This window comes from Vidua chalybeata, chromosome 11 (assembly GCF_026979565.1).
Source record: "Vidua chalybeata isolate OUT-0048 chromosome 11, bVidCha1 merged haplotype, whole genome shotgun sequence".
Taxonomy (NCBI): Eukaryota; Metazoa; Chordata; class Aves; order Passeriformes; family Viduidae; genus Vidua; species Vidua chalybeata.
Window position 1 is genome coordinate 5096461 of NC_071540.1, and position 15586 is coordinate 5112046.

Consider the following 15586-nt stretch of genomic DNA (forward strand, 5'->3'; position numbering starts at 1 on the left):
GATGCTCACAGCCATGGCACCACCTGCACCGTGTTCTGTCCCTGGGATCATGCATGGTCTTCATTACCGAGACCTGCAGGGCTCTGTGCCTCAGGCAGCTCAAATAACCACCCAGCTCTCTCTGGTAAACACAGGAATCAATTAACCATTGCTGTACCATGCTCCCCTCTCTGCAATTACTCAGCTCTCCTACCACGAGCAGGAGATGAATGACGTCCCCTACAGGTGTTCTGTGATGACATCTGATAATATTACCACACAATTTCACAGCTCAAAACCTGCCAAGTCCATCTCCTGTCTAACAAGGACAACAGGCCTCAAAAAGTACCATCCCCGTTTATCCCCATCACCAGACTTGACTTCATCAGGACTGGATTTGGGTTAGGCCAAATAACCCCTTTACATTTACTTGTGGCTTTGCATTTTCTGGTGGCCATTGGCTTCCTTTGCTCCTTCATTGTCAGGATGCTCTGGCAGCAGAGTGGAATGACAACACTTGGCAGCAGGGCACTGAAACCTATCTGGGAACTGCAGGCACTACACGCCAAGCACTTGGGTGCACTTTCTAGCAGTAACAGTAGCAGCTGACTCTGGAAACTGCCTGAGCTCCTGCCACATCTCACTTCTGGTCTGAGCAGTCCATGAGAACAGCAAGGCTCAGCCTGCGGACGGAGTTTGCCCTCCAGCATGCTGTTTGCCTCCATCTAACTTCTGATTCAGTGAAATCTGATTATACAGCACCACCCCGGAGTATGTCCAACAAGCATTTCGGGGTCTGCCAGGAGCAACAGACACATTTCACTTTCTCCATGAGCCAGTGGTGCCTCCCCTTTCCAAAATATCTTTCTAAACCAAGCAGCAATTGCAGCAGTGTATCTCAAAAAAGTGGTGTGCCTACTGACTAAAGGGCCAAGATGATGTTGGAAGGAATAAAAGACACTTCCCGAGGCCAGGTTCAGATCCAAAGCAGTCAGCAGAAAACTTTTTACTCACCACAAGAAGCTTTAGCTGAAGCCCATCAACCAGCAAACAAATACCTGTCAACAAGAGTGGACTATACTGGGCTGCAGGAATCAGCAGACATCAGCAGCTCACTGCTGTCTCAGCTTGGAAATTTTTCTCCTGCCCCTTTGCTCAAGCTTTTGCTGCTTGGGGTAGGCTAACAATCCCACCACTAGTATGTGATGTAGTGTAAAAAAATATCCATATGGCCTCCAGCATGGCTTCCTGCATGAAGAGAACCAGCTGACAGAGCGAGCCCAGAGCTCCTGTTTGTGGCAGACTGGTATCCACAGTGGTTGCAGAGATGTTTATTACAAACAATGAAATGTAGAGCAGCCTACAAGGAATTATTCTTTATCAGAAAATGTAACAAAAAAGTGCAACGTGACAGAAGCATTTTTCTTGTATATGCCATAATCATCCACAGTGGACTGCAAAACAAAAATCATCTCTGCCCTAGTCCAAGACTGTTATTTTAACATTTAATTTATATTTGCATCTAACAAAACAAGTAACATAGGTTTCTGTCAAGTATTAACAAGAAATGACATTGGGTAGACGCATTGTTAGAGAAATTTAAACTTTCTTTTGTGATGCTGCATTACAGCATTTATACCTATCCCTCACCATGACCAGCTTGTACTTTAACAGCAATATTAATTTGAAATATTTCTTGAGGTTTAGTCTAGCCTAATTTTAAGGCCTACTGTTTTAATGACATCTTCCTAAAAAAAAAAAAAAAAAAGAGTGTGTGGCATAAGATAGGCCAGAATTACTTTAAAATTACTTTAAAGAAAGAAAGAATTACTTTAAAAATATTTTCGCTGAAGTGCAATAATTCACACAAAGAAAAAGAAAACCTCTTTTTAATTTCATTATTTAAAAATAACTAATTACATTCTGGTGTTCTATAAATTCTATATCTCATGGCAGGGAAACTGCAGGTCTGAAGAGTAATCCATGTTTCATTAGTTTGTGTACTGTGCCACAGAATATAATATTACGTTCTTGAATTAGTCAGAAGCCACACAGTGCTGCAGAGTATGAAAACAAAAGTGAGGGCTCAAGCTAGGTCAAGCATATTTTGTATAGGTCCATTAAAAATCTCATTCCATTAATATTAATAAAGATGTTGAGACACAAAAGTCCTTCAATTAACATATATTAGGCAGGCAGGCACAAGCATTCAAGTGATCCCACTGTGAACAGCAAGAAACCAGCCCTCAAAGAATAAAGCCCCAAGTGTGCTGTGTACAGAGTGGGGCAGCCTGAAATGCAAATGCCCAGGGGAGTGAAAAGGCAACACCCCATTGTCTGTGCAAGTAAATATCACTTTATTGCCTCAGCTTCCTCTTCTCTTAAGCAGGTTTGTTCTGGGCCTTGTTATTGCAGTAGGAATAACTTCAAGACCTATTATCTTTGTCATCCAGCTTTTGTCTTCTACCATTTTTTGGCAGTTACTAGCTGGGCAGCCACATATGAGACTCAGGAAAAGAGTTTTCATCTGACTGTAGAAGTTGTTTGCAGATTTCCCCAGCTTATGAACTAACATTGTAAAAAAAGAAATTAACTTGCATGTTCCAGAAATTACTCTGGACAATAATGGTTCCCACGGTACCAAGCTTCAACCATCAAGACTCATTCACTCGCATCTGACCTGATTATTTGACATTTCTTCACCCTCATTCTTGGTGACTTCCGAGCATGATAAACAATAAAAGGTTACTGATGTCAACCCATTGTGTGCCAGGATGTTGTTCTCATCAAACACAGAGCAGAGCCAGCACTGAAGCTTAATTAATACGTGTTTGTAAATTGTGCTGAGCTGCAAAGCTTTATGATTTCAGGTTTCTTCTGTAAATGTTTACCTCAGAGCTTTAGTCAATGCTCCACTGTCTGAACCCAAGATAAGTTCTGCTTCCATCAGCTATTCACATAGCTGGTCAAATCACTGTCAGAGCAAATCAATAGGAAATTCCTTTAGCATACAGTAATTTATGGTAGACCTGCAGCAACAGAATTGGGATTAAAATGGGATAAGAAAAGGCAAGAAAGAACCAACATTTCTGCTCCCAGTGACATGATCAAAAAGACAGAAGAAAACCTTGTTTGCAATGGAATTATTGGTTAAAATTCAATTCAGATACCACTTAAGGGCTAGTCAGAGCCTTCTGAAGACAAAATAAGTGTTTTTTGGAAAAAAAAAATTCAAGTCTGGGTTTCAGCTGCTAAAAAATCACTGTAGGTCCACTGCCAGCTCTCACTGCAGAGATAATTAAGTTTAACCCCTCTCCTGCCAGCTCACTGGGAGAAGACCATGACAAAGTGAGGTACACAGAGCCCCTGGAAAGCAGGTATTTTCTAGAAAATCCCTAGCAGGCTTTATCTCTGTAAGTCAATAACAGTGCTAATGCTCAGGAGAGAACGAAATCAGATGCAAGCAGCTCTAAAATGATCTTGAGGAACTGACTGATATATCATGGGCATCACCACCGTGGAGGCCTTATTTAGCATAGCTCCAGCTTTTATCTTGATCCATGTGCTGCAAATTTCCAAACCACAGGTCTTGGACCGCCAATCTTCCCTCCTGTTGCAGTACTGGACAGCAGTCCCAGTAATCCTCTCTTTCAAAGAGTAAAGAACCTGCTGTACATCAGGAAGACAAACCCTTCCCTAAAAAGCTGCAAATTAGAAAACATTATCATAAATATCTTGTGGACTTAAGCACAATACCATAACAAACAAAAATTTGAGGAGCCAAAACACATGAGGGACTTCTAGAGCTGGTGATAGAATTCCCAGTGAACATCCAGAGTAGTTACAACTGAGCAGCCTACAGTGACTTGAAGTCAACTCCCAGCTGAGTGCAAGTATGTCACAGAGCTGTCATCATGATCAGGGCTCTGGTTCTGCACAAGGCCCTTATGAGGAGAGAATACTCTTGGGAAAACAGCAGTCTTTTAGAAGAGTTTTGATAGCAGCATTTGCTCAAAATAAGTGAATTGTGTGGAAGCACTTCTGTGCTTCCCACTCCTGTGCCATGTGTCAGGTACCAATCTCCAGGAGTGAGCTGCTTGAGCTGGACTTGAGCTGCAGTTTCACAAACTGACATTGTGTTTTGGGTAAACAAAAGCCTTTACACACCAGGTCTGCCAACCCGGTATTCTCCTCAAACACTTCTGAAGTGGAGAAAGAAAAGGGGAAAGACAGAAATAAAACCCTGTTTAGGTTAATCAGTGACTAAAAGCCTCTATTAGTTATTAAAATCTGCCTCCAAAATGAGAACTATTTGTGATGTCCTGCAGTTCCCAGCTGTGCAGAAGAGAATACACTGCCTCTCAGTAGCAGAGATGGTATGGCCCACATGAAAATAGTGGCGCTGAAAATAAAAATCCTCACGACATCAAAGACATCCTGTTATGAAGGGGTCACGTCTGTGCAGGCAGGTCATCCACTCCTGACCCTCACAAGGGCATTTGTCTGTAAGCTTCTCTCTAATGGACTAGGCAAAGTGTGGGAACTAGGTTTAGTGGAAAGGCTTTGCTACGGCAAGAAAAACACTGATGCTTCAAGCATAGATAGCAACTACTGATTCCTTTGGAAGTGATGATAAGACTGCTACTTAACAAGAAGGGGCAGGATGAACTATCTCTGTACAAATGGATACTCCCTGTTTCTGGAAAATCACTCCAAGGGTTCAAGAAATGGTGCCCACAGCAGCCTGAAGTTTGGTTGGAACTACACCAACGAACCATTTATTTTCACACTCTGCTGCCAGCTGAGCAATGACAAAGCAGGCACAAGTGACAGAGGACCAGCTCCTGTGGACACTCAAGAGCAGTTGGGCAGCCACAGCCTACTGTGCTCAGTTTCCTCTATGTGCATTCCAGGTTTTTTAACATAACAGGGAGAAATGCAGCTTCTATTACTTTTTCTGCCAAGCAGAAGTAGATTCTTTCTCATCATTAATCCTTTTTAATTCCTCTTCTTACCTCTTCTTACCTCAGTAGTGCCAAAACACCTGGGATAACACTGCCTTTGTCTTTCAGAGCTAAAGGCAGACTTAAACAGAAAGCTTATCAGACAGATATGGAGAAGGTTGATCAATAACCTAATCACACAATTCATCACCAGTCAGGTCAGTGCTGAGACCAGAAACACTGACTTGCATTTTTCTAGTATAACCTAAAATATCCTCAAGAATATGACTATTTCTCATTGTCATCTCATTTCCCTGTAGAGATTTTTCTTATTTTCATATTTACCGCAATATGGAGTAATGGAATAATAATGGGAAAATGTTCATCAAAATAGTGGACAAAAGGATGATCCTGTAAAAAACAGTTTGTGTTTTATAAAGGATGGAGATGCAATAGTGTGTGAATACAAAGAAAATCACAGAACTCCCATGAAATATGCTGTTCATGTTGTGCTGGTACAATGGCAGAAAATATAGGATTTGTGTATTGGCTTCTGGGTGGACTAAAAACACCTTTAAGAATGAGAAAAACCACTTAGCTTCTCTTCAAAGTCCCACTGGGCCAAATTTTGTTGTATTTTTACAGCTATTGATTTCTAAAGGACCCTCATTGCAAACAGCAATTATTCTGTACTTTCACCAGCAGTCTGCCTCAACGAGTTTAATGGCAGTTTGTCTGCATAAGAACCTTGGGATTTGTCTCAACATATTTAATTGGACTTAAAGTGTGAGCTCTAGGAATAGGAGACTGCTGTTACCATCAACCTAAATAAGGCAGGTGCAATTAAACGACTACAAAGAGTGGGTACATGAGCTGCCTGGCCTGCTTGCCTCTTAGGTGGTCAGACTGCATCAAGAAGCTTTAATTTTGTGGCTTCTTTGATACTTTGAGAAAAGCCCTGCCCTCAGACACACACCTCCCTCCACTGAATTAATACATCTCCTGTTTATCTCTCAGTGCTACGTCTATAGTGCTTCTTGTCTAGAATCCTCTGACAGCTCGACGAGTGTAACATGATTCATCCCTCCCTCCTCTTTCTCTTCCTTTGACTAGACACTAATAAACATAACACAACTTGAGACAAGAGGCTCCTTACAATGACAGATTCAAACACATTTTGCCAAAACCAGAGGAGGGCACCACTACTTCGAACTGAGGTACACAAATCAAAGGGAGAGAACGGCCCAAACCCACCTCTGGTGTCAGCAGGTGCAGCCTCTCAGGCCTCCATGCCAGGGCTAAATTTGGCCAGGAAGATAACACTGTGTGCCATATAGTTTTAAAGGACCTGAACTGTTCCACTGAACTGAACTCCCTTTTTCTGACCCAAAATACACACACATCTTCTCTGTGATGGAATGGCAGGAGAGTTCTTTATGTTGGATAAACAGTTATTTCCTCTGGGCACACATTTTGTACTGCTCTAGACCCTTCACCTGTGTCCTGTAGCCCACAAATGCTGTATAACAAACCCCTCATTCATTAGGGCCACCAATTCCTAGGTTGTGTACTGGATTATAAACTTGTTTGACTTTGCCAGAGTTCATGTTCACAAGGGGAACGTGACTTCTGCTCCCAAAAGCACAGTTATAAATTACTTTTGAAAATGTCTCTACAATACAACTGGAGACCTCTGAGGTTCTCTTGTATTCTGCCCTGATTTACTGTGTGACTGCAAACAACTCACTTTATACAGGAGATTCTGTACACATAAACTTAACATAAGGAGACAAAAACTGGCCTATAAAGAGAAGCAAACAACACTGTGATACAGGCTAGGAAGGCAGCAGTAAACCTTTTAGATTTCATCATGGAAGTAGAGTTAAAGGTGGTGAACCTACAACAGATCTCCAGATTAAATAGCACAAAGTGGATGAGAATGGGAAAGGGGGAAAGAGGTAGGAATATACACAATCCTATTGAGTAGGTCCTAAAAAAACAATTTCTTATTCTAATAGTGGCCAGCATAATCTCATTCCGAAAAAACTGAAAAACCACGGTAGTCTGTGGATTTGGTGTAGTCTGCCTCTCAATGAGCCACCTAAAGGCAATTATAAGTAATAATAAATTGTTAAATAATAATAGTAATAAAAATGCAATTATAGTAAGTAAGAATTAGCTCCAATTAGGATTTTGGGAAAAAAGGTTGAATGTGGAAAGACCAAATATTATGAATTGGAGAATGTAAACAGGGAATGAAGCAGCAAGACAAATCAGTGGCCTGGATATAGCAACTGGGAGAGCACAAGGCACTGAAGGAAACTCCAAAATATCATGCAGGAATAAAACAAGAGGTTTGTTAAATCAATAATGAAAAATCAATGAAGAAAAGTAAAAAAAAATTGCATTACTTTTTATTTGGGATGCATTAAGATGATGCTAAAGAGAGAAACTAGCTTTGCATTTACTAACAAACTCATTGTCCTAAAGCTGCAAGAGTAAAAAAATTATCCCAGGGAGTGAGAATGCATTAAAAAAAATATGTGAAAAATTTTGTAACTTCTATGGAAGGTATATATCATGTTCTCCACAGACAGTCAAGAACATAGTTTTCATTTAAAAAACAAGTAAAAGCACTGGTTTTTTGCTGCATAACAGATGCTCCAGCAAGCAAAGGATGCTGACTGAAGCAGAAAAAGGGCAGAAGACAGAAAAAAAGCAATTTTCCATTTGAAAGTCTAAGCAGTTTGATGATGAAAAGAGGTAGTACTCACAGTAACCTTGCGCACATTCTCCTGAAATGCTCACTTACTCTATTAGAGACTTGTTCAGATAAAGATCCAGTTCTGCCTTCTGACACATCAAGAAAATTGTGTTGACTGATGGAAACATTTGGTCTCAAATCAACAAATCAGCATAAAAACGTGGGGCCTTCCTGTCAACTAAGCCATTAAAATGTAATATACACACATTTCTTGACAGATCTAGACCAAAGCAACAAATTCTTGCTCCTTTCCAGTGTTAAGTTAAGGTCATCCTGCCTAACAAACCATTTCATACAGCCTCTCCCCAAAGTCTCCTCTGCAGGCACTGGCAGATAACAGACAGCTGAATGACTGAATACTCTAGGTCATCCAAAAAATTAGATCAAAGAGTCCCCGTAGTCTATTGAAATGCAATTGCTTCCAAATCACATTGTGGTGTTCCAGGCTTGAAAGAATGGGTCACTGCAGCTTTATTGTAGAGAAGCTATTGCTAATGAAAGGAACAATGGAAAGATTAGTGCTACCAACCATATAGAAGAAACACCACTTTCGGTTTAATTGCACTGAACAAAGCAAATAGGAAAGAAGGGCAACCAAGTGACAAAAGTAGTTGGTGAAAAAGGATATAGAAGCTATTCACAAGGTTCTCTTGATCAGAGCACAGCGTCCAGACTTAACATATGATTACTGAATTTGGATCCCAGTGAAAAGTGACGTGGGTGTCATTACAGACAGCTGACGACATCTTTAAGAGGGCAGCCTTGTAAAGTGAAAGACTCAGAATCCTGTCGGTAATTTGCCTGGAATTCATTAGGTGCATTGAAATTAATAAATGGATAGGGAGAGAGAGGGACAATTATACTTTGGGATATCTACCCTACAGGAGATTATTGTAAGTAAAGGTTTACTTCATTTGCCAGTTTTAAACAACAATTTAAGGCAAAATCTATTGAACCTTGAAATTAATTTTAAACAGAGATTCTATTTGTTGATAATCTAGGTACTTCCATAATAAGTTTGTTCATACCACAATATTTATTCTCTTTTGATCAGTTTCTGGATCTTTTCTAAGTGAAGCTTACCAGTCATAACAACCTCTGTGTCGAGACAGTGGTAAAAGATCCACTTCATTCTCAGTTAAGATCACCACATTCTGTTCCTCTGTGACCTGAGGCAGGCTTGAACCTTCCTTCTCCAGACAAGACTTGACAAGCCCAACTTCACTTAGCTCAGAAAGCATGTTAAAAACCAAAATGTGGCGAAACAGGGGAGATCTCCCAAACTATATCTGCTGTGTGTAGGTAGAGCACTTCCCATAGCAAAAAGACAAAATACTGCAATGAGTGAAAACAGGGTATTTTTCCAAGTAAATCTCATAAAAGGTAGTAGTTGTGAACATGAAGCTTCCAGTAAAACAACTGACCACATTTGATATTAACAGTTCAGCATCACAAACACAACTTTAAAAGCAAAATAAAGCTTCAACCCAGTTCCTGGCACCTGCTCCAAACTCACATTTACAACTGTTCAAATGAACTGTTAAGATTCCTCTAACTTGATGGGAGGAAAAAAAAAAAAAAAAAAAAAAGAGCACAGCATTCAAAATATAACCCAGACCACTTCAACCAGTTATCAACAGCCCTTCCTAATGAACAGGCTTCTCAAGTCACTGATTCCAGTTTCAAAGGAAACACTGGCTGTCTCAAGTGCTCCGTCTTTGGTCCCGTCACACAGTTTAATAGCCCTCAGAGACAAGTACCTTTGCAAAACAGATTTCTAGAGGGTGACCCAACATATCCTCTGGACCTTTAGTCAACCACAAAGCACACAGATGACTTCATAGACTTCCCACTCAATGTCACTGCCTTCCTCTGCAGCCACAGCAGACTGCTTTGCAACTACAAGCAATTAAGCCTAAAAAACATCCTTAGCTATTAATTCTGTCGACAATTCTCCTAAATTACATCAGTAAAGCCTTCTCTGCAGGCAGTGAGCACAGTCAAACGTATTTTGAAAAAATCACCTGTGAATAATGATTTTTCATGAACTTGGCTGACAGCCATAAATGGAAAATACACAATGATAATTAACACATTCATAAGAGATCAACTCATCAAGACCTGTAAACCCAAATAATGCTTGAATTATCAAAAGATACAAAGGGAAATTTGTTCACAACTCCTGCCAAGCTAGGAAATTCACCCTTCCTTAAAGTAGTTGACAAACCTAGATATAATATTGTTTTTTCACAATGTTCTGGACTGATTTTTTTTTTTTTTTGTTTATTTACCACAGTTCACAAAGGAAGGAAGAACTTCTACTTAAGAGGGAGGAGAAATAGGTATAAACTATCACAAACTGTAACAAATTGCTATGGGATAATTACTAGGACTACCAGCTAGTCTTGTTTTTTTTTCCTGAAAGAATGTCATCAAAAATTACAAAGGTTTTGATGCTGTTCATTTGCCATAATGAAGTCTCTTCTGTTAAAAACAATAGCAACTACTGATACTAGAAAAATCAGAAAAGTGTTTATGGTGTCTTGAATATTATGTGAACTACATACCTTCAGCTACTATTCCACACATGAAAATACTTTTAATGTTGATTTGTTTAACATAGACACTTACCAAGCCTACACACGTAGATATTGCTACCGAAGAGGTGCTATCATTCCTTATAAATCCCTGGTAGAAACACTGCTCAATTTCATGTTCCTGAGAACTTGACACTCCATCTTTCCCGAGTACCTGGACAACAAAACTGTTGCTTAAAATGGTCGAAGGTTTAAGCTCTAAGTGAAGTTCCTGTCCAAATGCTGAAAATTTGTAGTGCAAGGAACTCTTTGAACTCTGAGTTGATCTCTTTGTCCTAGTACTGTGCAAAACATCATGTGAAACATACGATCCGTTGGCATCCACTCTGACAGGTGTCACAAACACATAATCTGTAATGATAAAGAGTTGGCCATCAGTTCTGGCATGCCACAAACAAGGCACTCTGACACGGCATTAAGCATTTCCTATGGCATGGAGCATTCCCTCATTTGGGGGCTGGCCTGCAGGCTCTGTGTGTGCTGTCTCGCCTGCATAAATTCACCCCTGTAAGTCACAAAGGCTCTCAGCCTGTGTTTGTTTCCTTTGTGCCCCACTGAGAGGCGCAGACTAACTAGCATAGCTGTGAACATTCCCACAACTGCTCCTCTGGAGACATTTGTCATCACCAGCAGTTCTGCGGATTTTCCCCTCCCCCTGTATTAATTGTTGTCAAATGTGAAGGCCACTCTGCTTTGAGAGGCTTTTCCCTTCCCTAAGAATGCAGCAAATATTGTATCACTGTAGGGGTAGCCATGACTGAGACCTTGCAGAACTGTACCACTTGTTCAAATGGATTAAAGGATTAATTTATTAATGCCTTAACTGAGTGAGACCTCATCTCTTTGTAGTGACTTGATTAGACTGGGTTTCAAATTGTAACTGACCTCCAGCAGAAAGAGATTACATCTTACCTAATAACCTTTAGTCAGCCATTGCTAATTGCATGTCAAAGAAGTTTATTGTTTTGGCTAATATATGCAAAAAATTACAAAACTATTTTTGAGGAGAGCACTCTGATTTACTCAGAACCACCCAAAAAAAGGAGGGGGAAAGAGGCCATAATTCAGCTGGCTGTACAAGCAGGTGCCTCACTTGCAGGACACTACTATTGGTGTTGACCTAGCCATGCAGGGATTACCGGTGTCCTGGAACCAGGCTCTGAGTTTTAACTGCTTCCTGAACTAGGATCTTTGGACCCATTCCTGGCAGCCTAAGTAATTATGCTGAAAAAACTGCTTCCCAATCCCATTTAATTTGTGAGCTGTGTTTCTTTGTGGACACTTAGAGATGTCCATGCACTTGGCAAACAATTAATTTCTCTCCCTAAATTGAAATAACACCATCAAAAAAGAAGAACCCCCGTCCTTTTTGTGTTGTAACAGATGTTGCAAACACCCTCAATCAATCTCTTTGCCTGAATAGACTTTATTGGACACACAATAGGCTGAAAACGTAACCACTGACAGGTTGCTTTTCCTTGGACAGTGGAAACAATGCATCAAGAGCTTTCACTTTCCTCAAGTGGTGTTAATCAACGGCAGAAGTTGAAGGCACTAAGCAGGCTGGTGGCCAAAAAATGCAGGCAGCTGCTGGAGAGAGGGAATCCCTCCGTGAGCAGAGCATAGGGTGCAGGAGGGGTTTCCTTTCTGCATCCTGGTGTGGTTCTCTATTGTACTTTGTTTCTACTCACACACAATACAAAGCATATACTGCACTTCAAAAGTCCCAAAGCCATCAGCATCTACGTGTTAGTCACTCCAACCTGGGAACAAACGGCTCCTGAGCTCCCACTCACACAAGCCCTTTCTCTCCAGGTTTTTCCCCTGCTTAGCCTGCATTGCACAGCTCCTCCTGTTCCCTTACACAAATCTTTTCATTACTTTTGTCTCACTGCTTCCACAACAGACACGTGAGGTTTTGTTGTTGTGGCTACACACGCATTCATCTTTCTAATCGCACATGGAAACGTGGATGTATTTACCATCTCATTCATTTGCTTTGCTGCTACATATTGTTCCTTTCAGCTTTAGCACACAGGGCTTAACAAGTTAATCCCTGCCCATGGTTCACCATCCCACAGTAGCCAGCCTGCTTGCACTTTATGCTCCCTAAACACTGTGACATCTCCCCTCTAAATATTCACTCCCCAAAAAAAAAGAAAAAAAAAATCCATGCAAATGTTCACATACAGACATAGAAAGAGCTATACAAACCATGAGTCAATTCACTGATGCTGTCACTGGTTAAAGTTGCTGCATGAGACATGCAACAGAGGCAACACAGCTGAAGGGTCTGCAAGAGAAAAAAAAAAAATAAATAAAAGAGAGAGAGAGAAAAGGAGTGTTGGGCGAAGTTTCCTTGACAAGGCAAAACAGAAAGACAAGGCACCAGAAACTGCAGTAACCTGGTATGAAAGTACACTAGGCAACTGCAAAAGAAAGTGCTCTCGACCTGCCTTTACAGTGCTTCCGAGCCACGGGAGAGTCTGGAATAGCATGGAGCTGCCGCCGAGAATCGCAGCAGGTAAAGTCCAGACGGCCAGCAGGAGACAGTCCATGTTCCGCCGCGCACCTGGCGAGTGCTACCTGCTCCCCGAAGCGTGCGGCGGGCGCGCCCGCCTGCCCCGCATGGTCACCTGGGCGCTGCCCCGCAGCCGCTGCGGCGGCCGGCGGAGCGCGGGGAGCGGCGCCCAGGTGAGCGCGGCCCCGGCCGCCCGAGCGCTTTAAGCCCCGCCGCCGCCGCCGCCGCCGCGGGGCAGCGCTGCCTCCGGCGCCGCGTCTGGCGCGGCCGCACCCGGGGGGCGAGCGGGGCGGGCGGGACCGGCGGGGCGGAGCGGGGCCGGGCCGGGCGGGACAACGGGCGGGAGGCACCTGGGGCCGGGCACGGCGGGGCAGAGGGCGGGGTGAGCCGGGCAGGGCAGGGCGGGCGCACCTAAGGGGATGTGCACACAGCGGGGGAACTACGGTACGGGGCAGAATGGGGGGCCGGCCCGCTGGGGTTGGGCACAGGATGGTCAGGCTGGAAGGGATCGCAGTGGATCGGCCGGTCCAACCGCGGTCATCCCAGAGCACCGGGCACAGGGTTGTCTCCAGACAGTTTTGGAATGTCCCCAGTGAGGGAGACTCCACGCCTTCTCTGGACAATCTCTTCCAGTGCTCAGCCACTGCACAGGGAAGAAGTCCTTCTTCATGTCCAGGTGGAACTTCCTGGACATCAGTTTCTGCTCATGGCCTCTTGTCCCATTGCTGGGCACCTCCAAGTTGTACCTGGCTCCATCCCCTTGGCAGTCCTCCTTCAGACACTTCAGATGCTTGGCACTGCGCCTTCATACGTTGATGAGATCCCCTCTCTTCACAAAGAGCAGAGTTCTGGATGCTGCAGGGGGAGCATGGTCCAGGACAAGCTGTGCAGCTTCCACCACTCATTTGGAGACAAGGTGCTGTTATTTTCTATTCTTTTTAAAAGTTGCCTCATTGGAAAACAAAGAAACAAATCACACAAAGATTAAGGTGCCTGGGAAGTGAACACAGCTGTGACAAGTACTGGACACTGAACACCGATGTCCATCGAGGTGCTGATTTTCACACAGTGACTCACACGAATGGAGCCAAACACAGCACCAGGTTCTGGTCCCAACCAATGTAGTTGTGCTATTACACACTCCTTTCTACAGAAAATTCAGGAAAGGATCAAAGATCCAAATAATCTAATAGCAAACAAGTATTGAGGTGGATGGGATTGGTCCAGGCTGGAAATCAACACAGAACTTATTTCTGATGATTTTGGCTGCACTTGCGAGAAGTGTCCCTCACCTCATGATCTCCCTTTTGTGCCAGACAGTTTTCCAGTATGTGTCTCAATCCAATCTCACTCAAAATCTCCCTTGTCCCACAGACACACAGTGAAAATAAACAGTAACTGTGTCAGCTTAAGGTGCCTCTTTGTCCCAGCTGGCACAGGAGCTGGAGAACATGAGGTGAGATGGAGGTCATCTCCTCTATCTGCCCCCTTTACCAGGAATATCGTGGTAACTAGTCTGGGGCAGTGAATTAGACAGATCTGAGATATTTTTGCTTCTAAAGCATTTCCTGTCTTTAAACATTAAATAAATTTCCAGGCATGGCATTTCTGCTTTACCTCTCTCCATTTTCCAGCAGCTTTTACATTATCACCTTGCTGAATATATTGTGATAAAGTTTCAGAATCTTCTTGTAACAGTGCACCTGCCACCTCCCACTGAGTATATTCAAATGAAAGAGCTGGCCACAGGTATATGATGGTCCCAGTGGAGTAAAACACCTAAAATACGCTGTGCATGGCAGATAATAGGAGAAAAATATCAAAATTACTGGGCTGTAATTTTATTATCAGCCGTCAGCACCCTGAACAGACAGACCTGACTGTTTTTAGTAGATTATTTGACCATGAAAACTGACATTTCATTTGCGGTGAGGGGAGAGAAATAAATACAATTCTCTAACAATTACAAGAATTGTTTAAGAAATAAAACCACAACTTTCACTATGAACCATGCATCACTGAAAGGAGGTTTGCTCTGGGTTTCTGTAGAGTTAAGATTTCACCCTGGGGATTTATAGTTTCTGGGTACGATCAAAGAAGAAGAAAAAAATGTGACACTGCTTTGCATGACTATAAATGACATGCATCTAAATTTGAGTTGGCATTAGGCAGGGGATCCCAACCTTTCCTGGCCTGTAGGCAGCAACATTGATCAGTTCACATGCTCAGACAACATCATCCTTTGCTCCCCAAGTCAATCAAGATCCCAGCCGTGATGGTCATAAACATCAGAGAATCCTGCAAGGCAGCTCGTTCCATGTGCAAACACACCATGCAAAACATCAGAGAAAGCTAAAGCTCCACAGCCAGCAGTGGAGTAAACAATGCAGTCAGAGGGAGGCTTTCCTCCCCCCTCTCCCTAGCAAGTCCCACCTCAGAAATCACAAACACTGATTTCCTCAGAGACAGCCATTACCACGCTGCAGTCTCATTGGGCTCTATCCTCCCTACGCTCTCAGGCTGGACGCTCCCACCAATATTTTATGCTGATCAGTTTTGTCAGGTTCTTAATAGGTCGTCATTTTCCCCTACTGCTTTGTATCCACCTGTCGTAATTGTGTTCTACCCATGTGAGATACTCCTTTATTGCTGAGGAATACAAGGAACTGTGCAGAGCCAGTGAAGTTGTCACCCTGGAGCAGCATTGCCCTGCAGGTAGCAATAACCTTCTTGGGGAGCCATCTCCAGTGCAGAGATCAGCTACAGACCCCTACTTGGGAGG

At 42.8% G+C, this 15586-nt stretch overlaps 1 protein-coding gene across 1 annotated transcript in view; it reads right to left on the reverse strand.

Moving 5' to 3' along the window:
- The window catches only part of ADAMTS18 (ADAM metallopeptidase with thrombospondin type 1 motif 18), a 79379-nt gene extending 66538 nt beyond the window's left edge, over window positions 1–12841 (reverse strand). Inside the window, exons 1-3 of the mRNA XM_053952748.1 lie at window positions 12740–12841; window positions 12498–12576; window positions 10318–10634 (exon numbers count right to left, since the gene is read on the reverse strand). Coding sequence (XP_053808723.1) covers window positions 10318–10634; window positions 12498–12576; window positions 12740–12841 — 498 coding nt within the window. The remainder of the gene's footprint in view (window positions 1–10317; window positions 10635–12497; window positions 12577–12739) is intronic.
- Between the last annotated feature and the right edge of the window lie 2745 nt (window positions 12842–15586).